The sequence below is a fragment of the Colletes latitarsis genome, chromosome 1 (genome assembly GCF_051014445.1).
Source record: "Colletes latitarsis isolate SP2378_abdomen chromosome 1, iyColLati1, whole genome shotgun sequence".
In the NCBI taxonomy this organism is placed as follows: Eukaryota; Metazoa; Arthropoda; class Insecta; order Hymenoptera; family Colletidae; genus Colletes; species Colletes latitarsis.
The window spans coordinates 54,644,634-54,669,272 of NC_135134.1; the positions used below are offsets into that span (position 1 = coordinate 54,644,634).

The 24,639-nt window shown below is 43.0% G+C and overlaps 2 protein-coding genes across 21 annotated transcripts in view; one reads left to right on the plus strand and one right to left on the minus strand.

Moving 5' to 3' along the window:
* Positions 1 to 17,042, plus strand: part of LOC143345552 (synaptotagmin-10) — a 48,048-nt gene extending 31,006 nt beyond the window's left edge. Inside the window, exons 2-10 of the mRNA XM_076772811.1 lie at positions 5,995 to 6,257; positions 6,727 to 6,873; positions 7,079 to 7,210; positions 10,969 to 11,123; positions 11,269 to 11,437; positions 11,531 to 11,651; positions 12,072 to 12,243; positions 12,320 to 12,520; positions 12,624 to 17,042. Of these exons, the coding sequence (XP_076628926.1) occupies positions 5,995 to 6,257; positions 6,727 to 6,873; positions 7,079 to 7,210; positions 10,969 to 11,123; positions 11,269 to 11,437; positions 11,531 to 11,651; positions 12,072 to 12,243; positions 12,320 to 12,520; positions 12,624 to 12,627 (1,364 nt within the window). The 3' untranslated portion in view covers positions 12,628 to 17,042. The remainder of the gene's footprint in view (positions 1 to 5,994; positions 6,258 to 6,726; positions 6,874 to 7,078; positions 7,211 to 10,968; positions 11,124 to 11,268; positions 11,438 to 11,530; positions 11,652 to 12,071; positions 12,244 to 12,319; positions 12,521 to 12,623) is intronic.
* A 91-nt stretch (positions 17,043 to 17,133) lies between these two features.
* Positions 17,134 to 24,639, minus strand: part of Rg (A kinase anchor protein rugose) — a 341,646-nt gene continuing 334,140 nt past the window's right edge. For all 20 annotated transcript variants that reach the window (XM_076772516.1, XM_076772567.1, XM_076772499.1 and 17 more), the window contains 2 exons: positions 24,488 to 24,639; positions 17,134 to 24,001 (listed from right to left, as the gene is read on the minus strand). In XM_076772516.1, coding sequence (XP_076628631.1) covers positions 23,911 to 24,001; positions 24,488 to 24,639 — 243 coding nt within the window. In that variant the 3' untranslated portion in view covers positions 17,134 to 23,910. The remainder of the gene's footprint in view (positions 24,002 to 24,487) is intronic.

Below are 24,639 nucleotides of genomic sequence, written 5' to 3' on the forward strand. Positions count from 1 at the left end.
AGATTGCACCGCGTGCTAGAAAGGTAAGGTCAGGGTCAGGGATATTTGGTCACGGGGGCGATCGTTGCGTCACGTAGCACCGCGGTCGTGAAATCGAATCCTGCAAGTAAAATTTATCGATCGGTGGATCGGACGCTGTTGCTCATCGGAGGAGAGTGGCTCGGGACCCTTCGTTAACCGAGACGAGCCTCGAACCGTGCGTATCGCCATCGTAAAAAGGAAGGAGCACGCCACAGAAACGCACGAACCACCCTCGACGGCCTCGCCGCCCACGCAAACCGGGATGTGAGGGTCAAGGCTGGCTGGGAAATCATGCGGAAGATTGAAAAGCGTGGTGAATCGATAATTGGACGCGGTTGACAATGGGGAATTCCCGAATTTAGGAATGAGAAGCGTTAATCGGAATTCGTTTCGCCCGTTCAAGAGAATAAATGGTATAGGCGGGTGTTAAATAAAGGGACGCTAAAAACAATGGCGTACCAAATGATATACAACGATCGTGACCAAATATTCACAGCGATTTCAACACTGGTTTCGCTTTGAAAAACGATAATTCCCTGTTCTTTCGTAAATATAATGGCGAACGTTTACTTTGGGCGTTAAGTAGAATAAGCGTTTTTGGTCAGACCTTTAGTCTCCGGTAATCGATACGGGAGAATCGTGCAAATGAATCGTAGAATGAATTGGTATTAAAGTTTTGGCCCTGCCGAGGGCCTTGTATACATTCTAAATTTATTGAATTTGCCACAAGTGTAGAAGGAAAATACGATTAACAGGTGCGACGAGGCACACGAGCGTGGACACAACGCAAATTTGTAGCGAATCGATAGAAAGATTTTTAATGATTATTTATTTTAAAAAAGGTTGCAAGGTTTAGCTTGCACTGTGATGTCGTGAATCGAACGTCACGTGATTTGAGCTGGATCAAATGGGTGGACAAAAAAATATTTCAAACGAAAGTTTATTGGTATCTCTGCTAACCTCTGTTGATCTTTGCCGATCTCTGTCAGCGTGTGCTTGTCTCTGCTGAACTTTCCTGGCCTCTACCGAACGCTACTGACCACTGCAGGTATTTCTGATAACCTATAACGATTAATACTTACTACTGCATGCCCCTACAAGTCTCTGCTTGCCCTTGCAGGTTTCTGCTTGCCTGTGCATGCCTTTGCTGGCCTCTCCTGAACTCTGCTGACCACCCCTGATGCTTCTGACATCGTATAACAATTACTGCATGCTACTGTTCGTCCCTGCTGATCTCTGCTTCCCACTGCATGCCTCTGCTCGTCTCTGCTGAACACTGCTGACCACCCCTGATACTTCCGACAACATATAACGCTTACTACTTGCTACTATTCGCCCCTGGTGATCTCTGCTTGCCACTGGTGGCCTCTGCTGACTACTGCTGACCACCGTTTATATTTCTGGCAACGTACAACGATTACTACTGGCTACTGCCACGCTCTGCTGACCTCTACCAACATCTCCCGACTTCAGCTAACCATCCCTGACCATCGCTGACCAACGCTGACCAACGCTGACCACTGCTGACCGTTGCTGACACGATGTAATATAATATAATATGTTTATATGTATTAAAGTGTTGTATAATGTAAATCTATGGTAATAAATGATATAATTTCAAAGAATTCTATGTGTTCTCATCATTTTTACCCTTCTTTTCCTATCGAAATCATTCCCTTAGTTATAAGACACTCCGAATCTTTTAAAATTTTCTAAGTTCCCCGGAAAGATTTCAAATTTCCCGCGATTTCAAATTACGTAATATTACGTAACATTACGTAATCTTTGCCGAAAAATTCCGGCCGCGAGAAATTTTAAAGAGCTATTACGTAATATTACGTAATATTACATAATGTTACGTAATATTACGTAATTTCTGCCGAAAAATTCCGGCCGCGAGAAATTTTAAAGAGCTATTACGTAATATTACGTAATATTACATAATGTTACGTAATATTACGTAATTTCTGCCGAAAAATTCCGGCCGCGAGAAATTTTAAAGAGCTATTACGTAATGTTACGTAATATTACATAATGTTACGTAATATTACGTAATTTTGCCGAAAAATTCCGGCCGTGAAAAATTTTAAAGAGCTATTACGTAATGTTACGTAATGTTACGTAATATTACGTAATATTACGTAGCGGCTTTTTAAAATTTTTGCCGAAAAATTCAGGCCGGAATCTTTGCCGCTGCCTGAAACTTCTTGGAAGTTTCAGGGATTCCGAGAAGTTTCAGGGACGCCGGTAAGTTTCAGGGATCCGAGATTTTTCAGGAATTTTTAGAAATGACGTCATTTCCAGGAATTCGAAATTTGGAGAGGGAAAGAGGGGTAAAAAATGATGACAATACATAGAATTCTTTGAAATTATATCATTTATTGCCATAGATTTACATTATTCAAAACTTTAATACATATAAACATATTATATTATATTACATCGTGTCACAAGTTGTCAGCAGCGGTCAGCAGTGGTCAGCGATGGTCAGCGATGGTCAGCTGACGTCGGGAGATGTTGGCAGAGGCCAGCTTAGGTTGGGAGATGCTGGCACAGGTCAGCAGAGGCTGGCAGTAGCAAGTTGTAATCGTTATACGTTGTCATAAGTATCAGGAGTGGTCAGTAGCGGTCAGCAGAGTCCAGCGGAGGCAGGCAGAAGTCAGTAGTAATCGTGATACGTTGTCAGAAGTAACAGGAGTGGTCAGCAGCGGTCAGCAGAGGCCAGCGGAGGCAGGCAGAAGTCAGTAGTAATCGTTATACGTTGTCAGAAATTCCAGGAGTGGTCAGCAGCGGTCAGCAGAGGCTGGGAGAGGCTAACAGTAGCCAGCCGTAATCGTTATACGTTGTCAGAAGTATCAGGAGTGGTCAGTAGCGGTTAGCAGAGGCCAGTGAAGACCTGTTGACGGGAGGTCGGATATTAGTTGTTCAAGAGCGAAAAGGGAAGTGTGAGCCTCTCTTTCTCGACTTCCACGAGACGGTCCGAACTTACTTTGGACAGCTTCGGAGAATCGAGAAAGAGGGCATGTGTCATTTTGCCTTTGTCGGGTTTCCAAAACTCCACGAGCTCACGTACGCGTGATCTGACATAGTGTGAGAGAGCACCTTCGGTGCCTTTCTGGCATCTCTGCTTTAGGAAATAAAATGACTTCAAGGATTGATTGGAAAATGAATTCTATCGAGGATATTTTTTACACCGATAAATCCTTCGCGCGAGACTTTTATTCGAGACATTTTATTCTTTAACTATCAAAACCAGCTTAAATATTCTAGCGATCGATTTACGACCCACCCTCGTACATATACGGGCACGCTCGACAGCCAGATTTGCGCATACCCATGATTTATACGGTTACTTTCGTAATATTTTATGCCAGAAAGTGAAAAAATCTTATACGAAGATTACATACTATTAAAGTGTCTAGTCAAATGCTGCCTTTAACGCTCTAGGATTCATATTGAACTATTACCTTTATTCATACTCAAAATTAGAACATGGTGGGGCTAGGGTGAAGGCTATCCTTGTTATAAGTAACGAAAACCGAAGCTTAGTTCCATAACTGTGGAATTGAAACTCAATAATTCAATAATAATCGTAGCCATACAATCGAACAAGAGTTAGATGTCCTTTGGACAAGTATTAGAACGAGAGACGACACAAGACAACCGTATGAACTTTCTTCGTTCTTACTACACACTACATTTAACCTTGTTGTTATGTTACCGTATCATAAAACATCCTGTACGAGCTTCCCGCCCATAAAATCGAAATACCCACCACCTACAGTAGCTCAAGCTGTTCCCTCTTCCACGCTATTCCTTCGACGAAGAAAATAATTTTCAACCCTCTCGATGTAACATTCAACGTGTTACTTTGCTGGATTCCAAAGTACACATTGGCATATTTATTTAATTCTAATATAAAATTTGGAAAGAATCGCCGATCGGAACAATTTAAATCGTCCAACGCGTAGTTCTATCACGATCCTCGACTCAGCGTCTCGATCAGCTGATTTTTCTCCGTTGTTTTCGAGATATCGAGTCCCATACGTGACCAGGAACGTTCCCCCTTAACGAGTTGGTCAAACAGTAGCAGACCTTGGTCGAGGGCCAAACAACAGACCCGAGTATCCATCGATAGTCTAGATATCTAACCAGGGGGAACATCTCGCAAATGAAAAATCCAAGTTGAAATCCTGTTGGGACTCTTATGCCGTTCGTAATAAGGTTCTCTGGGTAGAAGGTTCTCGAATTGTCGAAACATGAGGCGGTGTCGAGGCCATCGAGCACATATTTCGAAATCGATCGCGAAAGCACGACGAACGGCACGATAATAGACTCATAATGGCGGCACGTACAATTCCGAGAAAATGACATCTATCGCGGCAACAAGCGCGCAGAATACGTTGCGTGCAAATAGATTAAGGCGGAGGAATTGTTCGCGATAGAATTCACTGGGAACAATAATCGAGAGGAGATCGTGATTGTTCTACCAAACGTTGACACGCGACGAGAAATAATCTTGAGAAGCGCAATTGTTTTTATTTTCCTTCGTTTCCGACGGGTCAGAGTGCAACCTGTTCCCAATTGTTTCGCGCGCTCTGTGTTTCAGCGGTGAATTCGTTTACGTAAATGCGGCGTTTAACTAATAACGTTACCGTGTCCCGGGAAGCGAATAGAATTTTAATGGATCGATGGGGTCTCCACCGCGACGCATAAATCCTTCAACCGGCGATGAATCACGCCGGAACAGCGTAATTACTGAAATAAAGGAGAGGATATGAATTCCCCGCGGATAGGAATTGAAATCGAAACGCGAGGGGGCGTCGCCACGCGGAGGAGACGCCGTGGGAAATAATTGTTCCTCGCAAACGGCACGGACACGCGAATAACTAATGAAGCGTCTTACCGGTCGTTCGAAAACCCGTCTTATTTGCATTGTTCGCGAAGGTCCCGTCGTATTATTGCGCAAACCGACAGGCTGAAAGCACTTCCTGTCATGGGGAATTCCCATTAAGAAGCCGACTATTTACGCGGTTATTGGAACTTTTCTCAACGAAAAGCTCGAGGAATACAAGCACCAAAACTTTGTTCGAACACTTACTATGCGATATCGCCATATCGTACGAACACACAAATTTTGCCATTCGTATTCTTGTCGCCACAATAGATTTTCGTCACCCGTCGTTAAAGCGATAAGGACAAGACGTCGAGAGAATGTCTCGCGAACGAGGCGTCGCTGTTTGTCTATCGGAACAAAACTGCTGACAATGAGTCAAAGATCCTTATGGCTTTCTCTTCCTTCGTAGGATGTGCACACAATGCTGCACAATATATTGTCCGTTAATCATTAAGGCGTACGTGCATATAGTTTCCTCGAAACGTCGCGATTTGCGTGGATCGTCTTCGGGACGTTGCGCAAACCCGACGCCATGTTTACCTGTTGCCACAATGGGACGTCCGACTTCGATTGCAGCGTCGCGAATAAAAATATTATAACGTCGAAATACATCGTGGGACGCAACTTTTTCCCGTATCATTTTCTTGTAACTTCGAATTTAAAAAAGTGCTTGTCCCAGTTTCGAAAATCATGCTACTTCGACCGTGCGTTAAATCAGATTTCCTATTTCTATGTAAATTTTCTGTAGAATATCGCAATATATATTTTACACGTTATTTATTCTTTACTGGGTACCTTATAAAAAGACGTTGTAACGATTTAAAACAGAAGTACTTAATATTCACGAGCGTCTTCGGGATGGGGCACCTATTTAAACTAACCGAGGGTTTGATTAACTCAAGGTTCAAACGGTATCGCAAGTAATTAACGAACGAACCGAGCTGTTCTCAGAGATCATGTTCGCGGAAGGGCTTGAACAATTAGACATCGGGTGGTTGGAGGATTTTACTTTCAAATTGAACGCGTATGAAATCGAGCACGCACGCGACGCTAACGCGATGTGAATTTGTTCACAGAAGAATGGACGGAAACGTTCCCGTATCAGGTGCTGGTAGGAACAGGAATAGTGTTAATGGCTTTATTCCTGCTGGCCGCGGTGAGCTTCCAGTGCTCGTTTACCTGGAGATGGTTAATGAGAGTTAGGCGGCACATGAACGAGGAAGACAACGAGAGCGATTTATCACAGCAAAACGCTATACGTATCAGCCATTCGCTGCCGGATCTTCAATCAGAACCGATTACTCACGAGTACGTCCAGGAGCAGAAGGATAACAAAAAGGTACCGACCGTAAGAAGCCCTTGATAATAACGTAACGTCGCGAATTCCCATTCACGGGCTGGATAAAGGATGTCCGTGGAAATAGCTTCGCGGTTGGAATTTCAAGATAATCCCGCCGGATGTCCTGAGAAAAATACTTAACCCCGCGACCTTACGCCCACGCTACCGAACGAAGATATACGCACTGTCGACGCGCGTGACAATGACTCAACTTTCCACAGTTTTAATTAATTAAGAAAACTTTACGCGTAATTCGTCGTATTTTAGGCCGTTAAATAATACTTTGCTCGCTAAAGAGGAGTTCTCTCGTAAAAGCGAATATTCCCTTGTAAAAGACGCGAATGAAATTTTCATACGGCGAGGAAAGATCGCTGGGGAAAGTTCCCGGGGTAAAAAGTTGGGTAACGAACGTCTCTTCCTGGGAGATGTTTAAATATTGAAACGCGACTCGTTCGCCTTCTTTTTCCAGGTGCTGCGACAGACAACTTTGCCCATCGTGCCGATGAGACATCAGAGCTTCCAAAGGCAGCTCTCCCATCGGCTCGATCTGCCGAACATCAAGTTTAGCATCTGCAGCCTGGAGAATCGCAGCGATTCCAGTCTCGGGTTAATTAAGGTGCGCTTCGAAACACAGCGGCAACTCGTTCGCTCGTTTTCCCCGTCCGCAATCTTCTCAGGCCAACTTCCGCGTCGAGCAATTAAGCGGGGAACGGAATTTTTCTTCCCACCCCCCATTCGAGACGAAACAAATTAGCGAATTCAGTTTCCCCTCCCCCCCGAAGTTTGTCGTTTTTTCTAACAATGCGCGTCCGCGTTCGCAGCCGGAACTTTACAAGAAGGAGTTGGTGAGGCAGGAGAGCACCGAGAGTTCCAGCACCACGGAAATGGAGTACGCGGGGAAGCTGCATTTCGCTCTACGCTACGACAAAGAGATCGAGGGACTGGTCGTTAAAGTGAGTTTTACGATTTACCTAATGGATTTCCATTTGTTGCGCGAAATGATTCTTGCGAAGTTACCCTCGAGAATGGTCGGAAACGCGCTGAATGGCCCGAGCGAAATACGCGGTGGAACGTCAATTTTTCGAACTAACAGGATTGCAAATTCGTTAATCGATTTCTGCGTGTGTTTTACGAATTTTCAGAGCCTGCAACCAGATTTTCGAGTATCGACTGTGCTCGATACTAAATCACAAGCTAAGATTTCCTATATTTTATTTTCTTTATCTGATTCGCGGCCATTAAAATTTTTTTGCGCCGGTAATCGAACACCCCGTGCATTGTTGGAAAAGTCGGGAACGCAACGGAAACGTCTGTCTATCGAGTGACGCGCATCGCGTATAAAGCCACGCGCTATTCCAAGCATCTCAATTCCCGCTACACAACGAATACCATCAGCGAGCAGAAGCTGCAGGGAGCTTTTTCTTTAAGCAACGCACGTAACTGCGAAATCAACATGGGACACACAGAGGCATCGAGAAGAATGCTTCCCGCGCAAACGATGACCGACATTCGCGTTCCAGTTTCGTCGGGAGCTTGGAATTATATCGGACTCGATTTATGATATATTCGATCGCGTGCGGTCGCATCGATTAAGTCGCGGCTGCGTGTCTCGAGGCTACACCCTGCCGCGGAAAGATTTATTCGTTTCGGGGAAAGTGCATAAAAGTAATCGATGGCGCAGAAATTAATTTCGTACTCTCCGTCCCTCGATTTTCGTCCTCCGGCGACGTTCAATCCTTCGCGGAGCCCCCTACGTGCGCGGAAATTTTAATGAAATTTCATTTCCACGGTAAAAAAATTCAAACGAGATCCTTTATACGATGATAGACAAACTTATTCGACGAAAGTCGGTAGTTAATTAATTTTTAAGGTCGATGTCAAAGTTCTTTCCAAGTCTGATTTCTTCAAGTGTGTATTTAAAACTTTACACTCTATATCTTCGAGCTGTTGTTGACCGTCCAATAGAGTGCAAAGAAGTTACTATGATAATAAAGTGATCCGATAAGAAGATATTTCATCCAGCTGCTTCCGATTGAGAGCAAATTGTTCCCAGACTTCTTTCGAAGCGCGGCGTCTGATCGGTTACAGCATTATCTACTTGAAACTTGGTGTACTTTATTTTCAAACTATCGATGGACTCCTGAAGTGCAAAGTTGAGTTACCAAAACGACTAGCTCATCTTTTTAGCCATCGATCATTTATTATTAACATACGTAACGAGCTCGACCCGTGGTAGGATAGATAAAATAATTAATAATAAATAAACCTAAACTTTTTCCCGTAATTCAACGTACGTATGAATTCATTTATAGATTAAAATATGGGAAAAATTTTAATGGGAGATTCTAGAGGTCAAAATAAGACGAAAATCAAGAATACTAATTTGTTGATGGAGGCTTCGTTAAAAAGTTATTAACGTTTAAAGTTCCGCCCGTACTGAATTTTTTTCTAGAAAGTGGGTAGGATTTCGGGGTTATGTCTATTGACCAAAAATGCTTGCAATTGACCCCTGCAACTAAAAATAATTTTTCCAAGACGATTCGAAAGTCTTTTTTTTCACCCAAAAATTTCACATCTTCTCGAATTTTTTTCTCGAAAGTGGGTAGGATTTCGAAGGTATATCTAATGACCAAAAATGATTGTAATTAACCCCCACAACTGAAAATAATTTTTCCAGAATGATTTGAGATTTTTCAATTTAATTTTTTAATAACTTTTTAATGAAGCCTCAATCAACAAATTGGTATTCTTGATTTTCGTCTTATTTTGACCTCTAGAATCTCCCATTAAAATTTTTCCCAGGAGTGGCCGAACACCCTGTATATCATTTTTCAATTTTCCTTTCTACTTCGCCGGCGAAGAGGTCTGAAATGGAACAGCTTAAGTGTCTCGATTAGATTAATTGCGTCTTCATTAAGACGCTTTCTCACTGTCCAAATTGCAGAAAATTGTTAAATGCAGTAGTTCGCGAAAATTCAGGATGAAAACTCTAACAATGACAATCGATTATAGAATAGAATCTCAGAAAAATTTCGAAACAGTTTATACGTACTCCGAAGAGTGAATCGATTAGTAAAACTCGATGGATTCCAATTTACAAATGAATTTCCGAATAAAACGAAAACTAGTTGACGGCCGAATCGGTTGTTTTAATTCGTTATTCGCTAACGAAGTTTACCCGACTCTGTCCAACGCGCAGCAGCTCGATCCTCGTTCACCGTGCAAAACGTTTTCGCAACACTTCGCGCGCGTGGGCAAATTCAGTTCACGATTGCACTCTACCGGCTAATTACGTGGCCGCCATATTTAGCGCGAGTTATTGGATAACGATAATGAAGTGCAGCGGTGCTCGTGCGACGGACACACGCGTCCTTGGCATCCGTTTGATTACGATTCACCGTGGATTGGGTAATGTCGACGGAGTACCATTCCTGCGTCAGAACGGAATCGAGAGAGATTGAATTTGTTATAAATAGGACAGAACCCACGTTTTGTGACACAGAAATATAAATCGCGCGCTCGACGCGCAACGCGGTTCATTCATAAATCCGACCAAGGACGTGAATAAAGAAGCTCGCGCGAGCAACTGCCCACGAAGACCTGAATTTTTCTCCCGCGACCGTGTAATTATGTTAATATCCGTATTACGTAGAGTTTTGCTGGACAGTCGCGAGATTAAGAGTAGATAGAATTTTCATACGAGAATAGGTCGCTAGTTCTGGAGGAAAAGGATTTATAAAGAACGAAAAAAGTAACCCCATATCGTTAACTATATGTTTTCGATATTATATAGAGTATGTACAGAGATTATTAAGCACAGAGGTTATTAAGCATGCAGGTTGTACATACGCAGTCGAACTTGGTTTTAACGAGCATGGGAATAACGAGATCACGGCTGTAATAAGCTAAAAGCCATAATGATTTTAATTTATGGATATTCCCATACAATTGCTCGCGTCCCTAACGAGCCTGCTACACGGATGCACGGCACAAATTTCGGAAAATTTGAGAAATATCAAAGCGTAATCGCTTAAGTAAAACGTTTAATATTAAATGTTATTAAATAATATTATTCTCTCTGGTGGTACCGAGGACAGGTTTTTAATATACGAGAAAGGTACACAAGAGGAAATGAAGTGTTGAATAAAAGAAAAGAAAATATGGGGAGGAAGGTACACATGATCGACATTATATTGGAATATCGACTATTAGAAATAATATTGACCATCTAGGGTTGATACAGCGGATTGATGGAATACTTTGAAACAAACAGAAGGTGTGACATTATTGAAATCCTTTCAATATATTCAAACGCGTGTGGGCAGTATCGTGGTATATTAACTTTGCTCGTGTGTACTTTTGCATTATTTACATCGCTCTGCGACGCCGTCCATTCACGTTTAAAAAAGATTATAGAAATTTCTGAATACCATTTCCCTCTGTAATAATACACGACTCTATTTGACGTTCCAAAGACTGTCGAAGACGTTCAAACATTCCTGGTGTATTGCGAATATTATCGCAAGCGGAAGGGAAAGGTCTTCCTGTAAGAGACTCTGCCCACTCCATATTAGAATGCTCCACGTCCTAATAAGACTGTCTTGATTATCAAACGTTTACGTAGAAACTGATTTACTACGACATAGACTACATTCCACAATATTGATTTACATTAGGACAAACCTTGAATGAAAAATAATGTCGCGTTTAGGTGTTAGAAGCTCGAGAATTACCGGTCAAAGATGTGACAGGCAGCAGCGATCCCTACATAAAGATATACCTGTTGCCGGACAGGAAGAAGAAATATCAAACGAAAGTGCACCGGAAGAACTTGAACCCTGTGTTCAACGAGACATTTATCTTCAGGTGAGTACAGTTCTCCTGCTTAAACTTAGGTGCATCGTTAGTGTCTCCATTGATCCTGCTAACCCTTGCACGTTCTGTGGAGTCTCAAACGATCTAGGAATTAATTCAAGTTCCCTGACAAGTATTTATTAATATCTGTCATCAGCGTATCCTACGAAGAACTGAAGGAACGGTACCTCCAATTCTCGGTTTACGATTTCGATCGATTCTCTCGGCACGATCTGATCGGACAGGTTGTTGTCAAAGGATTGCTAGAGTGCACCGACCTTGAGCAAGAAATCGCCTACACGATGAACATTCTATGCGCTTTACAGGTAGCCTGAATTCGTAGCTCAAGTAGCGATACCGTAGTCGATTTCTAAAAGCGATAAAAAATAAACTGAGCCGTGGGTCGTATGTTCTTTCAGGAGAGGATGAACCTGGGAGAATTGATGCTGTCGCTTTGCTACCTCCCAACAGCTGGCCGACTAACAGTGACCGTAATTAAGGCTAGGAATCTGAAAGCCATGGATATAACAGGATTATCCGGTAAATTTATCTCAATTGTTCCATGGATTCTTTTGTGTTGCACCAGAACGGTCTCGCGGAAGATTCTGCAACGCGTTGCGCAACGTTGATTCGCGTACAACCTAACGTCAGTGTTGTTCGTTAGGTATTGAGTCACAGTCTCCTGTTGTTACTTTATTACTATTCGCATAGTAACGATATAATTAGCATAGTAATACGTTTTTGGCTTTGTATGCACCGTCGCGTAAAAATCTCCGAACAAACGTATACTCGCTCTCGCGACAAAATAAATAATACATGGGGAACAGTAATCATCAGTAAGCAGAAAGCATAGTGATTTGGTAAATTAATGTTTCAGCATCGTGATTATTAGCGAGCTTGATATTCTGTTGTTTAAAATGATTTCGTACACAAGGTTCGAAGGGATAAACGAATTTTCAGATCCGTACGTGAAGGTATACCTGCTCTGCCAAGGCAAAAGGATCAAGAAGAAAAAGACCACGGTGAAGAAGAACACGTTATGCCCGGTTTATAACGAAGTTCTAGTGTTCGACGTGCCGGCAGCCAACATCGAGGACGTCAGCCTCATAGTAAAAGTCATTGATTACGACAGGTGAGCGAGATGCGATTATTGAAAGAATCGCGAGACCACCAGAGCCACGATCGACGTCGTCTAATTACCTGTTCAGGATTGGATCGAACGAATTGATGGGTTGCACGGCGATTGGCTCCAGTTTCATCGGCGTTGGTCGTGACCATTGGTTGGAGATGCTGGATAATCCAAGAAAACCGGTGGCGCAATGGTACCCCCTTCTAGAAACAGTCGCTGGTCATATACCATCTGTGAATTCGGAGCCGCTTCCGATGAGCCTGAGCTGCTTAAATAAGAGGCGAGTTATATTTATCAAATAAGAAATTTAAACGTAGAGTGACCATTTATTTAACGTCTTTAATTTTTTAAATATTTTACGTCTTCGTCTTTTCTTTTTCCAGATGAAGACAGCACGGCCGAAATAAGTTTCGCGGGAAGTCGCAGTTTTTGTCGGACGTCGGCTTGGGCGTTGTTTCCTTCTGTCGTCATTTAATGCACACCGCTTGACTGACTTAAGTACAATTTCTATCACAAATGGCTCCGAAGAAAAAACAAAAAAAAACAAAACTCTGTGCTTTGGAATATAATCATGTGGCGAGCGTGGAATAGTAAACCGAGTAGTGGAAACGTTTGCGAGGCATAGTATTAAATAGAGAAACGACGGTAGGCGAGGTTGCTCAAAGTAATCCTGACGAACGAACGTTTCAGAGTAAAACGAAAGGATTGAAAAGAGAAACAGCCAATGCAAACGATAAAAGAGAGAGCGAAGAAGATAGAATAGGTTTATTTTTTGACAAAAAATAAGAGAAAAAACGGGTCCAGGCTGGCCCTGGACTCGCGCATACAGATGAATACGGACCGTTTGTCGACTGTACTCGTCATATTTTATCCAACGAGAGAGAACTATATTTGACTCAATGGACGGTTGTGAATGAATCAATTTTGTACAAGGCCCGTGTTTAAGCGCCGACTGTTTCACCTTCGATAGCTTTCGGCGTGTAAAATTGCAAAGATGTTCTACTTGCTTTTTGACCGAACGAAGCGGGCACAATAGCGAATGACGACTATCGACGGGTGCATAAAGTTTCCACGGATAATATTGAAAAATAATTATCCAACGGACCGGGATCTGGAACAGAGTCCTCGCTGCAGACAATGGTTCTCCCAGTAATTGTTGTACCGTGAATCGTCACGAAGGAAAAACGATCGAACGCGCAATGTTTCCGGTTCAAATTGCTTCCACGGTCGTTCGCGGCTTTTTTCGATAACCTCAGCAGCCATTATTTTTATCTATTCGGTCATTTTAACGTCGGGAACAGATTTTTATCCGAAGGTTAAGTTCAGAGCATATAATTTCACCGGTCATTACGGATCGAAAATGTATTTTAAATACAGAAAACACGACTTCAGGATATAAACTCGAACGTACAGTAGAACCTCGATAGTTGCAAAAAGGATCCCGTGTCGTCATTTGTTGCCAAGCGATCGTCACTTCCACTCGTTAACGCAATGCAAGTATCGAAAGTCACATGCAGTTACCTGGCTAAGGCTAGCATGCAAAAATTGAAAGGTTTGTTTGGGAGTTCGTATGCAAGCGTAGAGGTTTGTATGCAATTATCGAGATGAGAAAAATATTAAGAAACAGTTTCACTTGCACGATACGTCCCCTACTTAACGGCACTCATGGCAAAGTGACCATCCCTTCTACTTGGTAAGACAGAGCAAGTATCGAGACTCGAGATATACGACCAAGTATCGAGGTTCTGTCGTGCGCAGACATAGTTGCCTACTACATATACACAGGCGAAACAATATACGTACACTAAATGGCTTCCAACATTGGTTCTCGCGAGTCATCGATCTGCAACGATCAGACTCCTCTTTCGTGCTTCCGGGGTACCTCTTTTTGTCGATCAATTTATGCATGACACCGCGAAGAGAACGTTCTAACGACAATAAGCCATGTAACCAGGTAGACCTCTCCTTAGACTTTAAATAGCAATATTCCTAACAGTAACGCTGTATCGTTGTGCATCGTGCAAAAACCAAACACTAAAAAAAATAAAAAAAGCAAAAAAAAAAAATGAAATAAACAAAATGCAAAAATGAAGAATAGGTGTTTACTAATTCACGCTCTTCAGCCATTTTTTCCGTGCAAATGTTCTTGTATTACCGTGATACGTGTTTAGATTTAAAGCTCGTCGAAGGGCACCGTTTGTGATAACACACCTGGACAGGCGCGCGAAACGTGACCCGAGAAGAATGTGGATGGATGATGGATGGATCGACAATCGATCGTGTACTCGATAATAATGCGTGTGTGACGTGCACGACGAGTCGCACAGTAGAAAATACGCATCGTGAAAATGTGTACGCGTACGATTTAATTTCGAGAACACGGGTTTGTGTAACAGTAGCACAGAATAATAGAATAAAATGGCGTGATTGTTTTACTCGTACTCCGATGGATCACGAAACCGATGGTTTCTCGATCGGAGACTTCAATTTACAACACGAGACACAACATGTACAGAATTGAACGTGCATGGGCGTCTCTGGACAGTGGATAGAGTAAGAGGAAAGAAGATGTTCGATCGAACATTACACCGTTTATTTAATTGTTTGAATGGAATATTTCAGAGGAAGCAAAGCTGAACGGAATCCATAATGATTAGCGAAGAGGTTGTGCATGCATTTATTACCGAGTATGTGCATTAACTGAGTTTCCGCTCTACCTGTAACATACACGTCGGTGATGTTTTGTTTGAAGTTGTGACAACACTCTGTGTTCCAAGTAGCTGAGAGTAGTGATGGGAATCGAGACACTTCGAAACAGTTTGAAATAGGCCTGGGCAGAAATTAATGAAGATACGATTTGAAAACTACTTCGGTAGTCGAACAGCGATCGAATCGAATGAAAATTTGGATGCCCATCACTAGTTGAAAGTATACTCGATCTATATCAAGAATTATTATACAATTACGAAACGTAAGAGAATACCAATACAAAATACCTGAGAAAAGGTGATATTATAAGTAGCGAAACAAATGGAAATGTGCCAAGATACAAGTAGTCGTAGAGTAGCGTAGCGAAACGTAGTACACACGTATGCTTTCCATAGTTAATCCTCGATGTATATATTTGTAACGTCCTCGTACCAAACCGTACCTAGTCAATTTGGCCATGGCTGCCCGTCAGTTTTAACGTCTCGTCTGTTACTCCAGCGATGCCCATCACTTCGCATCACACGAACAAAAACAAAAAAGAGACAAAAAACACTGTATTTTTCGTACGAACGGAACATTCTACTACAGACTGAGCTTACTCGTGTAACTTTCGCGTAGCAAACGTAACGATGGATGCGTCATTTCACAATTGGAGTAGCCGTTTGAATGAGCTTGCTACGGTCGGCCCCTCGAAAGAGTCTACTTGATCGCTGGAGGATGGTGGGACATCAGTGGCCTTGACGGGATTAATCATTCTTCTGTGACTGTAGCGAAGGCATTGGTAAGGCTAGAATACTCAGGGTAGATAATTTCTGCTGATCAAGGCCACTGACTACCCACCCCTTGGCCTTTGGATCTCTCGGTAGGCAGAGAAAAGTTACGATACCACCCCAGAGAAAAATTTTAATAGCTCAAAGTCGCTGAGCAATTATCCTTATCGCTGGAGAAACGTGGGGATAGCTTGCGAAGAATCTTAAGGGTTAATCGATGTTTTTCTAACGACAGTGATCGCATCGTATAGACTAGTTATACTCTAGGAGAAAATGTTTACTGCTCAAGGTTGCTCAGCTATCCCCCCTACGCATACGATTTGGAATACTGACCACTCGAAGCGATCGACTACAATTTGGTTTTACCATGCAAAGTGGGAATACCTATCGATGGACAAAATTTACAATTAATCTCGTTTTAATTCTATAAACTTGTTCGATACTACTTACGATACGCTTAAACCCATCGCAAGCGGTGACCCAACAGAGTAGAGAGAGAAACTCTTCCAAGTCGATTCTTTCAGCGGGCCGAGCGTAGGAACATTTTTCTACATACAGGAAACGCTTCGTGAACTTTTAGAAGGTTAGATGACATTGGGCACGGTATATGATACTATTCCGTGCGAACAAAACGATTGTACTCAATCTGTATCGTTTTTTGAATACGGATAAGCGTTAGTCGAAGCTAGAGAAGACACTCGATGTACCTAAAGTCAAACTGTCCTGTATTCGTCGATGTACCGACTCTTTTAGTCTGGAGTTTTTTGTATTCGTTCCCGTGTATTATTAATGTGCGTAGCGTCGGTGTTCCGAGTTAAATGACGTTCTATTTTGTACGTGAACGTCGTCCGGCTAGCACCGGGACGCAATGTCGTCGACCACGCGTCGTTTCAATCTCTCCCGAGTAACCTTTCGCGACGCCCTCCCTCGCAGATACCGTTGCTGATCAACGACGAACAATAAACAATGTCTATGTGCGTGCATACATATCAACTGATGCGAACAGAACGGGCTGACAGCAGAGAAATCACGCTGGGGATGAAATTTCCAGAGGGTGGGAGAGGCGACAACGTTTAAAGTCTACTCTGATCATGAAAGTGATATTCGTAATCGTATTTAACCAAACTGCAGGCCAATGAAATGATTACCACCACGGTACCGATGATAGTATGCATTTTCTAACGAGTATGTATATCTATACTGTATAACCGGGCACGCAGTAGCCTCTTTGTGATTGTGAACGAAATAAATAAATCGGTACCACGTAGAAACTCTCGTTTTTCCTTCGAAAACCTCGGTAATATTTTATTCGAGCAACGGATAACCAATAAAATAAATTTATTCGTGATGTTCGTCGACGGAAAACGGGACCAGCGTGCCGATCGAAAGTAAAAGAGTAAAACCGTCTGCAACATCAAATGTACTTTTCATTTATTTGACTACTTATCTTTACAGATTAGTCTACCTTATGCTAAGATACAACTTTCCCATTATGTTACCTCTAATCGAAACATTACGATAATACTAAGTATAAAATAAGCAATAGAGCTTATATTGGTATGTAGCAACGACTTAAGTACCTCTACTTAATAGTACTCCTTTTTTTTTTTTTTAAAAAGATGCCGGGAATAAACCTGCGTCGTCCGTATCGTCGACGAAGAGACTGATCGACGTGGGTGTCGCGGTTACGAATTTGGTTTATTCATTTTATTTCATTTACGTATCGGAGAAAATCATATTAGACAAGCATCGAGGTTTCTTTAGAAGATTAATTGATTGCAGTCATTTGTTCGTCGATCGAACATCGATCCTGTTTTCTCTTCTACCGGTTCTCGTCTGCACCCCATCTACATCGTGCCGTGAATCGTAAAAAGTTAGGCCATATTGATGCTCCTCGCGCTGCGCGTGTCCTCGCGTCATGCAATTTACTCGGTTTCTTTTCAATCGTTTCGTCGTTTCTTTTTTTTCTCGCTCTCTGGCTAATTGGAAAATTTGTAACTACGCGTTCCAGGCGCTGGCTCGATAATTAACGATCGTGACGCGGCGTGTTAACGGTGGGCGGGTGAAATTGTTCGAAATATTAATTACGTTTACCGCGGGAACGATGTTCAGTCTTGAATAAATGCAACTGCAGCGATTAATAAGTCTCGCGGTACCGGATGGGCTTAAGCTTAATCCAGAGCGGATGGCTCAGTTTTTGCGTTGTAGCATTACGTGATGCTGTACAATGTTTATCGTTTATCGCTTATCAATAAGAAACGGGATCACGATTATAAAACGCTACTTGACGCGGATGAATCTCGATGAAATCTCGCGTTACGATCGCGCGGCACTACAATTTCTCGCTACTTTGTTTTTTCTCTTACTATTTCTCTGTGTTCGTTTTCATTTTTTTTTTTCTTGCCACCTTGTTTGCTCGGTTTCCTCTATGATATCGCGTGTATATTGACTTTTATCGATTGATTGGAAAATTACTTGGCGCGGCGCGGACGAAGGGCGCGCGATCGAAAGAACTCTTCGGACTCGCGACGATCTCTGGCGATCTCTGGCGTTTTGATTTCGACTCGATTCCAGCGATCGCGATCCCCTTGACCCGCCACGCTGTTAAATACTGAACGAGTTACGAATCTAACGACTAAGCGTCCGAGTAAGTGTTATTCCCGCGACATTTTGCGCGCGTCCCCCTCTCATCCGCCCCGTGATTACGCTTAGAAACGCGGAACGTTCGATTAATCTACACTTAAGTACGTTCTACGGACAGCTCCGTAATCTAAACGAACCCATCGATTCTTTTTTTCGCCTTTCGTCGTCCGTCTGTCCGTTTGTCTCTTTGCAACATACGTTATCCTGCATCGTACCTCGTCAGTTGCAAACAACGCGAACAACGCAAACGGTTGGCTCGACACGGGAACCGTTTGCACCGGAACCTTGAACGTTCCTCGAATATACAAATATCTCCGTGTGTACACTAGCGTTCAGCGATTCATCGTTATTAATAGTTAAGTACATACGTATCGAATGTAACACCACAAACGTGTGATAAGAACACTAACAATTATACTCGTAATTAATAGCAATTGAGAATAATAATTAATGTTAATAATAATGAGAATAAAGTGTAGTTTGTTAATTGATAATTATAGGCAAACCTTTGTTTGTAGCGTTGTACTTAGCGTTATTTAAAATAGTAGCGTTTAACCCTTAACGTGTGTGTACCGAAGTTCGAGTTACGGACAGAAATCGACTTATTTCTTTTTTCTTTATCCTTTTAACTTCCTTTATATATAATAGCAATATGGAGGGAATTCACTAACAACTTGCTCGAGAAGTGCAGCGTTCTCACACACCTATAAACAAATATAAAAACTCCTTTTGTTTTTGTTTTTTTTTTTTTTTTTTTTGTAATATTTTTTCTCCGCTCTTTTCGCTTGGTTTTTCTATTTTTTTTCTCGTGTTTTCTCTCTTTTATTTCGCGTTCTGTTTTGCGCGCGTTGCGCTGGTGTCGATTCCTGCGCGCACGCGTTTCACTCTTCTGGTTCGTCGACGTCGTTTCCGACGCCTCTTCGTTCTCGCAGTCTTTGAATCGCGCGCGCACATACGAATTTCTCGCGCGCGTCTCGTCGCCGAGCGATTTGCACGCTAGTAAACGCGCTCGAAGCTTCGCGTTCGCTCGCGAGGAAACGCGACGCGAGTCGCCAGAATGCAGGAAACGCGGGTTGAACGTCGAACGTGCCACAATTTCTTTCGTTTTTTCTTCGTCATCTCTTCGCCGTTTTCCGCGGCCTCTCCTCTCTCTCTCTCTCTCTTACATCGTAGCGAAAATAAGGTGTCGACAGTACGCGTCTGTACATATAAGTACGGATAAGTGAACAGTTGAACACGCGAGAAATTAACATTTATCCGAAGCACCAGGCACGATCCTCTTCCTCACGCATACACCGCAAGCGTGCACGATTACTCTCTTTCACACACGCTCCAGCTCGATCTCGCGCCATTTTTATCGTCGCAAGCGATGGAACTAATACCACACCAATACCGGATAACAAAGAATCATTTTATACGATACGCGTTAAGTATAAATTTAATATCGAACGAACCGAATGCCAAACGTACAAACGGCAAGAAACGAAGTATTAATCGGTACGAAACAAGCAGTTACAAACAGACGCAAACAATTTATAATTACAGTACTATCTCTCAGGTTGTCACAGAGTTATCCCCGCCTCTATAAACTGTATTACATTCACCCCACACATTCGTTCTAAACGCATACAAAGTCGAGCTAGCTGGAGAGATAACATTGACTAATTTGATCTATCCCCCTCGCATATTGTCACAATTCGGTCCTGAGCCTGTGAGAACCTCAGAGACAATACTGTACTTGTACGTTCTATTTGCTTGCTCGCGCTGCTTTCTTCGTAGCAATAAGAATTCGTTTCTTACCTTTCATACGTTTATATTTTCAACAACTATTTGGCTTACATGCTATTAATATCGATCGAGTGTTCATTCCACGAGTAATTAAATCGAAAATTTTTACCGACCGTCCGAGAATTCGACATTTTTGGATAATTGCCCTTAAGTACATCGATATCGAATTGCTCGAACGTCGTCAATGCGTAATGATATTAGTCCCCTCCCTATTTGTCGCTGTCGAGCTTCCTCACTCACGCTCGTTTGCTTCTTCTCTCGATTCGCGAACGGAACAATATGAACAATCATGCATAAGCACGCCCATTAACGAGTAGCGGTAATACACCATTGTATTTTTTCATTTTTTCGTAATTTTTTCTACTTCTTCTTCTTAACACGTTTGTCGCACACGTAACATCGTCCTACGCGCGTATAAATTGTACGATAACGAGCGATTCGATCCGCCGATCGATCGATCGGAGGCGAACTGTTGCACAATAAGATTCGCGTTTGGCTAATTATAACGATTACAGTTACATTATCGTGATTTCCGCAAGCTCAAAAGTGGATTGATCGCTAGAACGACGGCACCATGCATCTTATTTTTATATCTACCACGTAGACCATTATTGTATATGGATTTAAGTGTAATTCGACATCTAAGGAATTGAGACCGCCGGTGATTCGCGACGATCCTTCGCGCGAGTCATGACTAGATACGTCCTGAGAAGTTCGCGGTGTCCTTTTTCGTGGACTACAATTTTGAAACGATCCGTGTCGGTCGATGGACCTTCACAAACTCTACTTGCGTTTGAATTTTAATTTCAAGTACTCTGTCGGCCATATATTTGCATTCGACAGATTTAAATAAATTTTTAACACACAACATTAAAATAAAGTAATCTACAATGTACTGCTACGACAACTAAAATAATCATTGATAAAATGATTTAGTCTCGCGAAAATGTGTAACAGGGTCAAAATATTAAGCTGATACGATTATAGAAAATATGAAACAGAATGTTCCACGATCGTTACTTCTTTCTAAAGGACTATCAAAAAATCTGAAGATTCCTATAAACAGAAAGGCATCGATTATTTAAAAAGCTTTCTAAGCAAATACACTTAGTTTAAAACTCGCGTCAAACTTATTTTACAAATACGCATACGTATATTTTTAAGTACTCGACGTTGCAGTTAGGGTTAAAGAAACCTAACTAAAAATTGTAAAAGCAACAAAAGGGTAGTACGAATAGAATTTACCCTATACATGGCCGAAGACTATACCTTTCTCGAAATGTAATCGTGGAATCGAATTAAATTAGCGATCGACGCAAAGAAAACGCATCGCGACGACCACCGACGGCGGCCATAAACGCTCGCTTCGATTATTCTCATTTACTCTGCGTCCCTTTCACGCTCTTCCCATTTCGCGCCCACGCTCCCTTTGTCCTCCATTATTTTGTTGCTTCTTAGCACGAAAACTTTCCGACATTGCGAAACGTCACTGATCGTCACGAAAAGAAACACATCGAGATCTACGACGGCTAAGCGCGTGCGTGTGAAAACAATCGACTCTCGTAATCGGACAGAAGAAATCGCTATTTGCTACCCGGTTAAGTGAACGCAACCACTGCGTGTACATGCTATGCCAATCGAATCGCGAGTGCAAACAATCAAAATTATGCACACGCATCTCCTATGACGTGATTACGCTATCTACGATCGCCATTTTCACTGCAGAACGAGCGTTGGTCGTTCGTTCTGCAGCGAAATGGCGAACAGACACTATTCCTGTACCTCGCCTTGTTTCCAAAACGTTCTATTTTCCCTACTTCTCGAACTATTTATCCGGCGGCACTGTTCGAGGCTTTCGGGGGTAAGTTGCACCCTTTTGGACAAGTGTACACCGAAATTTCGTGGATGAAGTCTGGCCAAACTGTTTGGAAACACCATGCAAAACAATGGTGTAGTCAAATAATGATTAATTCTCATTGAGAAGTTTCATCTTAGGTAGACAATGAACACGTTAACTCGAAACAGGTTATTCTAGTTGTAAATCGTAACTTTAGACAAAGAGACAAGTGAGTTTAAAGGGCAAAAAATTCATCCCTAAAGTGGTTAACGTGTCTACTAAAGAGCAAAACGTCGGAACGCTTGTCCAAAGCCAGACAACATAGGAATCCAAAGCTTCGAACAGTGTCGACTGTATGAACCCGGGTCGTGAAAGTCTTGAATATCTAATTTATCGGACCATTTCCTTCTCTCGCGTGACTCTCCTCAAACCTAACGCCTACACCAGTCCCATTCGAATCGTCGTAAGGACGACACGCTCACACACGAACAACGTGAACTCGGGATGTGATTCCTCGTTTTTTAAGCCTATATAACGTTTTGTCTTGCTGATTAATTATACCTCGCGTGCGAAAATACCAAGAAATATCCTCGCAAAAGTTAAGCTGGACGGCTTTGATAAAAATTAGGATCTCTTTCGAAGGACGTGAACGTCGGGGAATTGGAAGTGTTGCAGGGCTGGTGGTGGATCATGATTGTGATGAACGGTGGCGTGTGTCTCAAGACGGGGGCGATCCAGCGTACGCGGCCTCGCGGGAAAAGCGTCGATCGCCCCTAGGCGGAAGTGCTTCTTGTGCAGACCTGTACGCGTTTTTTATTTTACGCCTATAAATTACGTGTACCGGTAATTCGCGTCCGATTGCCCGCGTACCGGGTGTAGCTCTCGCGGGTGCTTCGCCTCTATGTATATCCATGAACTGAATTCACTAAGTGCTTAGCCAAAAAGTGTGTTTGTATCACGAGCGGCAATTACGACATCGGCGCGGAATACAATGGAAACAATTTCTCTGTCGAAACGGTACGCGTTTCTCTCCCCTGTCTTTCGCTCATTCGCTCGCCACCCTAAGTACGGAATTATCCATACATATATGTATATTTTATACGTCGCAGAGATTATCGTATTTACAACGGGAAGTTACTAGCGTTAGAGGTGTCGGTTGGCCTAACCCGCGCAGCTCGAGGCGGGAAATACGAACGCGTCGTTCGCCTTGTAAGGGACTCTGCTCGCGAATTACTCGTCGCGAGCCGTGCTCTCCGCGACTCTGTCGTTGGGGGCGTCACTGAAAATCGGCCATCGAACGTCTCGCAAGCGTAGAGATAGATCCGAGTCTCCGTAATTGACTAGCGTTTGAGAGATACGTACGTAGGTTTCTCTCTCCGTTCGAAATTTTCACTCGTCCGAGCTCGGTCCCGAGAGCCAAACGCGAGCAACGCGCGCTCGAAGGCTCTGGGACTGGCTCGGGCCCCCCTCGAAGCTTCGTTCTACTGTTCGCTTGCGCGTCGATTCGCGCGCACGTCACGGAAGCACTGTCTGAATTGTTAAGAGTCGCGAAAGCGAATTATTGCTAAACGCTGAATATCGTGAATACCTGCTGCTCGGCGACTACGCTCAGCGGCCCTCTATCTGATTGTAATAAACGGTTACGAAAGCGTCGTTGCTCAGTTGCTCCTATCTGCATACGTATCGTCCGATTCCCTGTCGTTATCGCGCGATAAGTTTCTACACCTGTTTGTGGAATCGTCATTGGGTCTGTTGCAGCCGAGTCGTACACGTGGTTTGTTGCGGTCAGATTGTTCTGTGACTGTCACCGTTGCGACGCATCCATGGTTTGGGAGAAATCCGTCGGTGTTGTGCAAAAATGTCAGACAACAGCTGAGGCGTGCTCGTGTGAGTACGATTCTGCTAGACGTACGCGAAGCAGTCTCAGTAACGTTGCTGGAACTCGTGATGCCACCGATTGAAGTCGATGTGGAAGATCACGATCGACCCGTTAGCCAGACCGGCCAGTAGAAACCTGAAACGTGGGCCTTACAGTCGCGGACGGGGCAACGGATCGTTTCTCAAATAGGTGCCTGAGATGTTTCAGTCCATCCGTTAACTCCTTGTGTCTGGTGTTCACTGGAGAGTTCAACGCTTGAGAAGAAACTCTTTAGTGGACACCAGCTACTATAAAACACCGGTAAATGTAATCGATTCAGGCATTGCGTACAAAATGGAGTAGCAAACGTCCACTTTCTTGTAACGGCCTCTGGGATCCCCCCCTTTCTCTCAGGGTAAAATATCTCAGACAGCCTACCTTATCAACTAAAGGCAACGCGTGTCGGTACAGAGGGCAGCTTTACGCGCCTAATACATGCGAATTTGCATAGAGTGCGTCACTTCGATCACTTTACAAGTATCGTAAAATATAAACTATATTTGAATCTTTTCTATCGATGACAGGACGCGCAAGAGATCGTGGCCGTAAACTATATCGTTGAAAATGATCGATTGTACTCACTTTTGGTCGTGGGAGAGCGCCAGAGAACGCACACTGCTTTCACAAGCTGGGAATGCATAGAGGAGAGCGAGGTTGAAAGTTCTCCACACTTCCACGATCCGTTTGTCTCCACCTGTCATTAAGTATTCGCCGTCTCTACTGAGAAGCAGACA